At 39.0% G+C, this 9,167-nt stretch overlaps 1 protein-coding gene across 1 annotated transcript; it reads left to right on the plus strand.

The window, feature by feature from the left end:
• Positions 1-654: 654 nt before the first annotated feature.
• Positions 655-4,047, plus strand: LOC143619242 (protein FAR1-RELATED SEQUENCE 5-like). Its single transcript, XM_077091217.1, has 9 exons — positions 655-1,151; positions 1,237-1,326; positions 1,425-1,620; positions 1,774-1,834; positions 1,887-2,377; positions 2,519-2,573; positions 2,659-2,761; positions 2,861-3,043; positions 4,011-4,047. Exons 1-9 carry the CDS (start codon positions 655-657, stop codon positions 4,045-4,047), a joined length of 1,713 nt encoding a protein of 570 aa, XP_076947332.1.
• Positions 4,048-9,167: the final 5,120 nt, after the last annotated feature.

Genomic DNA, 9,167 nt, shown 5'->3' on the forward strand with positions numbered 1-9,167 from the left:
CTTCCCCCCTTATATTATGTTTACTTCTTCTTCTATAAACACAATTTTAAGACTCACCATTAATGTTATCCACCTTCCTTCACCCACTCTTCCTTTATTGTGATGGATGTTCCAGCCGGCTACAATGATGATTTCACATTAACTACTTCAAGCAGTCAAGTTTTTAGCATACCTTTTGATCAGTCTACTTCAAATACTTTCCTGAACCACTTAATTAGTCCCACCAGTCAAGGTAGTAATTCATTAAGTCATATTAATGTTGTAAGTCTAGTTTTTAGTACTCTAATCCAGGGACCTCTAATCCATTTGTTTTATAAATGGTTTTGTTTTAAGGGTTCCATTTGTTTTAATGCTGTTATTCCCATGCTTTTATAACTTAAAATCCTTTATTTTTGAAGCATTATTTTTTCATATGTCTACTATATTTAAATGATTTTTTTTTTAATTTTTTTAGAGAATGTCTTTAGCAACCAAACATCCTTAAGCCAACTGATGTGGTATCTCCTGTTTCCATAGAACCAACAACTCTTCAAGAAGAGTATGCCTATTATGTTTATTATTCTCCTAATGGTTCGAAGTTTTGGCGTCCAAAGACCGATAACAATTTAACCTATTGAAGGCACCATTTTTAAATCATGGGAAGATGTTGTTACTATGTATTATAAGTACGCTGAAGAATCTAGTTTTTCGGTCCGCAAAGGCCGGACTAAGAAATGGAAAGGTGTCGTTACACACAAGTATTTGAGGTGTAATAAGTACGGTACCTCCCAAAGCAAACGTTCCTTTGATTCCTTGTCTGAACCGTCAATGTATGTCAGGCAAAAGACATTTACCGTAACTGATTGCAAGGCTCACGTCGGTGTTTCATTTTGTCGTGAAACATGTAACTTTATTTTGTCTAAGTTTGTAGAAGATCACAATCATTGTCTTGTTGACACTTTTAAATGTGACTTGACTAAGATATCTAGAAAGCTTTCATTCTCAACCAAAAAATTTATCCACCAGATGAGTTTAAATAGAGTTGGTCCTACTGTTGCTCATCGTTTACTTGTCTCAATAAAGGGTGGTCATCATAACGTTAGAGGTACACCTGTTGATTTCAAGAACTTTTATAATGGAATGAGGATTTTCATAGGTGATAGGGATTCACAGTTAGTTATTTACCGGTTGAAAGATCGTTATGAGTGTTGCCCCGAATTCTTTTTTGATTTTTACAGTTTAAAATGGCAAGTTAAGATCTATCTTTTGGGCCGATGAGATATCCAAATTGAATTATAAAGCTTTTGGACACGTTTTGGCTTTTGATGCCACCTGTCAGACTAATAGGTTAGTCATTTGATTTAACGTTTTGTTTTTTCACTTATCTTATGTACCTTTATCTTTAAAACATATGTTTTAAGTGTTAAGAAATTTTACTTTTCCAGGTACAAAATGATATTTGTTCCTTTTACTGGCGTAGATCACCACAAAAAATGTGTTACTTTTGGAGCTGCCTTGATCAGTATTGAGACTATCGACTCTTACAAATGGTTGCTTCAATCCTTTCTTAATTTTCATGGCGCACAAACCAAGCTAGTTTTAAGTGATCAGGATCCTTCTATGCGGCAAGCAATAGTCCAGGTATTTTCTGAGTCACGTCATAGGCTTTGCATGTGGCACATAATGAAGAAATTGCCGGCCAAGGTTATTATCTTTTAAATTTGACCGTTGACTTTTTTGTTGATATTTGTGTTTTGTTTTTTTTTCATATGTTTTTGTTTCTTTTTACATTAGGTATCTAGTGATGTTATTGAGAATATTAACGTTCGTTCTAGAATACTTTGGTTTGGAATATGTTTATCACCCCTGATACATTTGAGTCCAGATGGCACTATCTTATTGAGAAGTTTGGTTTACAAGACAACGAGTGGTTGTTATTGAGAAGTTTGGTTTACAAGACAACGAGTGGTTGAATGATATGTTTGAGATCCGTGATCGTTGGGTTCCTGCTTATTTTCGAGAGATCACTTTTTGTTGTTTGATGAAGACTACATCTCGTTGTGAAAGCTCTAATGCAGCATTTAAAGTCAACTCAACTAGCACTAACACTCTTGTCCAATTTATGCTATGTATGGAGTCTAGACTAGACGGTCAACGTTACTCTCAAAGAAGTTGTGAGTACAAGACTTCATCTGTTTCATTTAAAAGTACTACTGGTGAAGAAATAGAGAAACATGCATTTGAGTTGTACACTCAAACCATCTTTAATGACGTTAGAAAGGAGATAATGAAAGGGAAGTATTGTTGTTATGTTACAAATACTGAAGCCGTTGATGCTCATGTTTTATATTTCGTGACTCACTTGGATAAAAGGAAGGACATAACCAACGTTTTTCTGGTATGTTAAGGATCAAGTTTGGTCACTTTAACATAATTTTTTGTTGTTAAAATATGTTATACGTTTACCTAAAAACATATGTTATAAGTGAAGTCCACGTTAACATATGTTATAATCATACATTTTATTTTTATCCTACAGGTTAACTTTGATCCTGCTAACAACTCGGTCTCTTGTTCTTGTATGGGATTCACTCGTATTGGTTTTTTATGCCGCCATGTGTTTTGTGTTTATAGAATTAAAAAATTTGACTAGATCCCCTTGAAGTATGTAAGTGATAGGTGGAAACGGGATGTTCTACCAAGAAGTGTTTTCTCAATTTCAAATCGTTTTAGTGTGGATTCCAATCCTCAAAGTGTTTTACGTTTTGTGGTTTTGGAGATGGTAAGTCAGTCTGTTGACATGTTGAGGGTTGACTCTGAAGGTCTAAACTCTTCTGCGATGAAGATAAAAGAATTAAAGTCATTGTTCTTTGAAAAAAAGTTTTAGAAATGCTGATGCCGTAGATGACAACGAATATGTTTTTGAAGAAATTATTGGGAATGTCAACGAAGGTGATGATTTTATTGAGAATCCAGATGCTGTTCGGACAAAAGGATGTGGCAAGGTTCGTCGAGTGATGGGTGAGTCGGAGAAAATTGTCGAGAAGGCAGGTAAAGTCGCAAGGTATGTCGTACTTGTGGTGAGTATGTTCATCATGATACTCGTAATTGTCCTTTAAATCCCAAGAATAAGAAGAAAAAGTCTTTGGCAGAGCCAGAAAGCAGTGGCAATGTTTAGGTAGTTCATGGTGGGGTTAATAAATAAATTTCATAGGAAGACATGTTAGTTTTTTATTCTTATTTTGTTATAATCTTTTAGCATGCTCTTTCTTAATTACTATCTAAGGATCATGTATGAAATTTGCAAGTTTGTTTAATGGTTATCCCATTTTATTTATTTTTTGTTTTTTTCAACTTCCTTTTTTGTTACCTTTTCTTTTTTAATAAATTTATTAAAAAAGGAAAGACATAACCAACGTGTGGGACTTAACAACCATTTGACCTTTGGACTTACATTTACCACCATATTTATTAACACATCAAATCTTCATCTAACCTCCCTCACCGTTTTCATTATATAAAGGATAAGGAGATAGTTGAACTCTTGTTTTCTACAACACCCCTTTTTCCAATTTTTATCATGTGTGCACCTCGACGTAGATTAGTTCTTCTTTCTAAGATTAAAATAGAGTCATCTTCCAGAATGCACTATAAACTTGTGGTCAAAAGAGAGAACCTACCTTCCTAACAAAATTCACCCAAATTTCATTGAACCTAAAGTTGAAGATTTTAAGTACAAAACCCCGAAGGTTGAGAGGCCCAAATTTGAGCAAAGTTGCATAAGAAATTCAAGTCCCTGCGGTCAACATGATGATGACGAATGGATGTTTTACTATAATTTTGAAAATCCCCTCCCTAACATCACCACTCTTTTTCCATACCCAACTCCGTCTTTTGACTTCTGTCACTGTTGCAAACGTTTCTACTTTGTTCGTTAGTTTTGTGACCCCCTCAGTTTAGATGGTCATTTTCTAAAATTATGTACTCCATGTTATGTTGTTTAAGGGATGTTTTATTTATGTTAAATGTAGCTACGGGATCCCATGTATCTACCAGGACCACCCTTAAATGTATTAGGTGGTTTTTTAAGTGTTTCCCAATGTATGTGTACTATGGTTAGATTTTATTTTCTTTTTTTAAAAGTACTAGTTAACGTGACAGCTGTCAAGTGTCAAGGACCCATAATGTTGTTGACTTTGTGTTTGGTCACTACTTATTTTTACTATATTGGGAATTGTATCAAGGACCCATAATGTAAATCAATTAATTGTCTGTAAGGCCCCGTTACCGGTAGCCCTACTTTCGTGTTGGATTTACTCATAAACGCAGTTATAAATATCAAAGTTAATTAAAACATTCGCGGAATATAAAAGCTTTCATAAAACATTTCATAACAAAACACCTCTTGTCTTAAAACAACATCTTGTCTTTCAAAATAAACAAAACATTAAACTTAAACGTCTTGAGTCTTCCGATGCCAGCCCCTTATTCAGTGCCACGTGTCTCCTCAAGCGAGCTGCCTCATCCTACTCACCTGCGTGCATACTAAAAGTCAGCTACGCTGAGTGAGTTCTAGTTAATCACATAATCATACAATACCTTCTTACATTTCATACTTAACCTCTTAACTTTCTTACATACACACGTAAGTGCATATACTTTCATTCTTACCTTCATACTTCCTTTACATACATAATCATACGTTTTAAAGAGCCTTTCGCCCTATAACCTCACAGATATTATAAGGGTCTGGTCCCTAACATCACAGATATTATAAGGGTCTGGTCCCTAACATCACAGATATTATTAGGGTCTGGTCCCTAACATCACAAATATTATTAGGGTCTGGTCCCTAACATCACAGATATTATTAGGGTCTGGTCCCTTTGTTTCGTGTAACTGTACCGTACCTGTTCATACATACTTTCCTTGACAATACGTGCAATCTCCGAAGAGCGTTCACGTACCATCATCATAATATACATACATTATGCATACATCATATATTCATACATACATCCTATCTTTCATCATACTTATCAATCATATCTTAACTACCACCTGACGGTACATGCAATATCCGAAGATCGTTCACGCACCGTCAAACAATCATCATACATAAATCATACAAGGCATACACTTACCACTTAAGATAAGTGTATTAACTATCACATCGAGTATGCACACAGCCCCGAAAACATAACAAGGAAGTGGGGCTAGAAACTCACCTCAATGTAGTTCAACTGCTCATCAACCTCGATGTCCATCAATGGCACGTGAGACGTGTCATCAGCTAGACATTTTCTCAGATGAGAAACGTGGAATGTTGAATGAATTCCTTCCAACTCTTCTGGCAAATCTAACTTGTAAGCCACTTCACCTACTCGATCTAAAATCTTGAACGGTCCAATGTACCTTGGACTCAACTTTCCTCTCTTCCTGAAACGAATGATTCCTTTCCAAGGCGAGACCTTGAGCATCACATTGTCTCCAACGTTAAACTCAATCGGTCGTCGCCGCTTATCAGCATACGACTTCTGTCTGTCTTGAGCAGCTTTCATTCTTGCCTTGATCTGATCAAACTTCGAAGAGGTTTCTTGCACAACTTCTAGGCTTCCCATCTCCTTCTGACCAATCTCTCCCCAACATACGGGAGTTCTACAACGTCTCCCATACAACATCTCGAATGGTGGCATACCAATACTTGAATGGTAACTGTTGTTATAAGAGAACTCTGCCAGATGCAGATGATCATCCCAACTTCCACCAAAGTCTAGAACACAAGCACGTAGCATATCCTCAAGGGTTTGGATCGTCCTTTCAGGCTGTCCATCTGTTTGGGGATGATATGCCGTACTAATGTTCAACCTCGTCCCCATAGCTTAATGAAATTTCTTCCAAAACCTCGAAGTAAACCGTGTATCTCTATCAGACACGATCGATAACGGTACTCCATGCCTGGTTACAACTTCATTAATGAACAAGCTTGCTAACGTTTCTGACGAGATAGCCTCTCGTATAGGCAGAAAGTGAGCACTCTTGGTCAAACGGTCCACAATCACCCAGATGGTATCATGGTGCTTAGATGTACGAGGTAGCTTAGTTATGAAATCCATGGTGATGTGTTCCCATTTCCATTCTGGTATCTCTAAAGGCTGCATTTTCCCATAAGGCTTCTGATGCTCTGCCTTAACTTGTAAACAAGTTAAGCACCTACTGACGTAATCTACCACATCATTCTTCATTCTTGGCCACCAGTAGTCTCTTTTCAAATCTTGGTACATCTTCGTAGCTCCTGGATGAATAGAATATCTTGACTTATGAGCTTCATCTAAGATTCGACCTCTGAGATCTCCATGGCGTGGAATCCACATGCAGTCAAACCTAGTCTTAACACCATGAGTGTTTTCCATTAGCTCGTATTGTTGGCCGTATACTCTTTTTTTCTTTACCAACTTCTCGTCTACTAGCACCTCTGACTGCACCTTGATGATTTCTTCGAAAAGGTTTGAATTCATAATCAATTTGTATGACTTCACAGTTGCAAGGACTTCCTCATTCTTACGGCTTAGTGCATCGGCGACCACGTTAGCTTTGCCAGGGTAGTACTTAATATCGCAGTCGTAATCCTTTATCAACTCCAACCATCTTCTCTGTCTCATGTTCAATTCTTTTTTTTGCTCGAAGAAGTACTTTAAACTCTTTTGATCTGTGTAGATGGTACACTTAGTACCGTACAGATAATGCCGCCATATCTTAAGAGCATGCACTACAGCTGCTAACTCTAAATCATGCGTCGGATAAGTACTCTCATGGACTTTCAACTGTCTAGACGCGTAAGCTATCACCTTTCCTCGTTGCATCAACACGCAACCTAACCCTTGATGCGAGACATCTGCATAAACAACAAAATCCTCATCACCATCGGGTAGAGTAAGGATTGGAGCTTGTGTGAGTCTTTTCTTCAACTCCTCAAAAGCTTCTTCCTGAAACCTACCCCAACTGAATACTACCGACTTTCGGGTCATACCGGTCAATGGTGCGGCTATCTTGGAGAAACCTTCGATGAATCTCCTATAGTAGCAAGCTAACCCTAGGAAGCTTCGTATATCAGTCGGATTCTGCGGAGTCTTCCAATTCTTTATCGCTTCAATCTTAGCTGGGTCCACGGTAATCCCTTCCGGATTAATCACGTGACCTAAAAATTGCACTTCTCTTAACCAGAACGCGCACTTCGAAAACTTAGCATACAACTTCTCTTTCTTCAGAGTCTCCAATACCTCTCTCAGATGCTCAGCATGGTCAGGCTTGCTCTTTGAATAAATCAATATATCATCAATGAAGACGATAACCGACTTATCCAACATCGGTCGACACACCCTATTCATCAGGTCCATAAATGTTGCGGGAGCATTTGTTAGACCGAATGACATTACGAGGAACTCGTAGTGTCCATACCGCTTTCGGAACGCTGTCTTAGGGATGTCTGCCTCCTTCACCTTCAGCTGATGATAGCCTGATCTGAGATCTATTCGTGAGAACCAACTTGAACCTTGCAGTTGGTCAAACAGATCATCAATCCTTGGCAAAGGATATCTATTCTTTACCGTAAGCTTATTCAACTCACGATAGTCTATGCACATTCTCATACTTCCATCCTTCTTCTTCACGAACAACACTGGTGCGCCCCACGGGGATACACTTGGTCTTATGAAACCTTTGTCGAGGAGTTCTTGCAGTTGGGACATCAATTCTTTCATCTCGGACAGAGCTAGACGGTAAGGTGCTTTTGCGACGGGCTGGGCTCCTGGTATTAAATCTATCTGGAATTCTATCTCTCGCTCCGGTGGTAACCCCGGAAGATCCTCAGGTAATACTTCTGGGTAGTCACACACGATAGGAACATCTTTCATTTCTTTCGTCTCGGCCGTAGCGTTGACAACATACGCCATGTAGGCACCACATCCTCTTCGTAATAACCCTTCGGCTTTTATCATCGAAATGACGTTAAACCCTGAACTTTCTTTATCATCGTAAACCGTCACCGCACTACCATCTAAAGACCTTAGCTTTATTATTCTACTCTTACATACTATCTGAGCTTCAAACTCAGACAACCAATCCATTCCCAAGACTACATAGAACCCTCCTAAGGTCATAACATACAAAGTAACAGGGAACTCATGTCCCTCTAACTCTATCTTACAATCCTTAACCATTTTTGTTATTTTAACTGAAGTGTCACTGGCGGTTTCTACTATAAAAGTTTCAGACACTCGGCAGCCTTTCATTTTTGCTAGTTTACTAAATGTCGTAGCTACAAAACTTCTATTCGCACCAGAATCAAATAATACGGAAGCATAAATGCCGTTTACTAAGAACGTACCGGTCACAACATCAGGAATCTGTCTAGCTTGTTCCTGGTTCAGCTTGTAGGCTCTAGTCCTCGGCATTGCTTGATCAGAATCCTTCTTCCCACTACCTCCAGCCTCACCTCCAGTGCACTCTCTTGCCATATGGCCTGTCTTGCCACATTTGTAACATGCTGGCTTCGTACCGCACTCATTGGCATAATGCCCTACCTTCCCGCACTTATAACAGCCATTCGACCCCATTCTGCATTCTCCACCATGAGCCTTTCCACATTTGGGACAAACATCAGAACTTCTACCCCACTTGCACTCACCACCATGCATCTTTCCGCAGGTCTTACACGATCTCTTCTCCCACACTTTCTGCTTCTTATCTTTGGAGTTCCATAACTGAGTACCGGGTCGCTTAACTGGAGCAACCCACTTCTTATCTTTCTTTTCCTCTTCCACCACTGCGTCATCCGCAGCCTGGTCAGCATAAACCACCTCTGCGAGTTCGACAGCAGAGTCAAAGGTAGCTGGTTTACTCGTCCTGACTAGCATGCGGACTTTCTGTGGCAATCCCCTCACATAACACTTGATTCTCTTGGCCTCAGTGTTAACCATATCGGGTACCAACCTAGACATTCGATTAAACTCGGTGGTGTACTCACGATGTGTCATTGCCCTAGCTTTCAAGTTCAGGAACTTCATCTCCGCCCTCTCAACCTTGGCGTCAGCACAGAACTTCCTCATCACTAACTCCTTTAGATCCTCCCACTTCATCTCTTTGATCTCTTCACGGGTCTTCCTCTGCTCCACACTCTCCCACCAATA

Source organism: Bidens hawaiensis, unplaced genomic scaffold, assembly GCF_021521415.1.
Source record: "Bidens hawaiensis isolate Kalapana, Puna unplaced genomic scaffold, B.hawaiensis_p1.1 tig00002423_1, whole genome shotgun sequence".
NCBI classification, from domain to species: Eukaryota; Viridiplantae; Streptophyta; class Magnoliopsida; order Asterales; family Asteraceae; genus Bidens; species Bidens hawaiensis.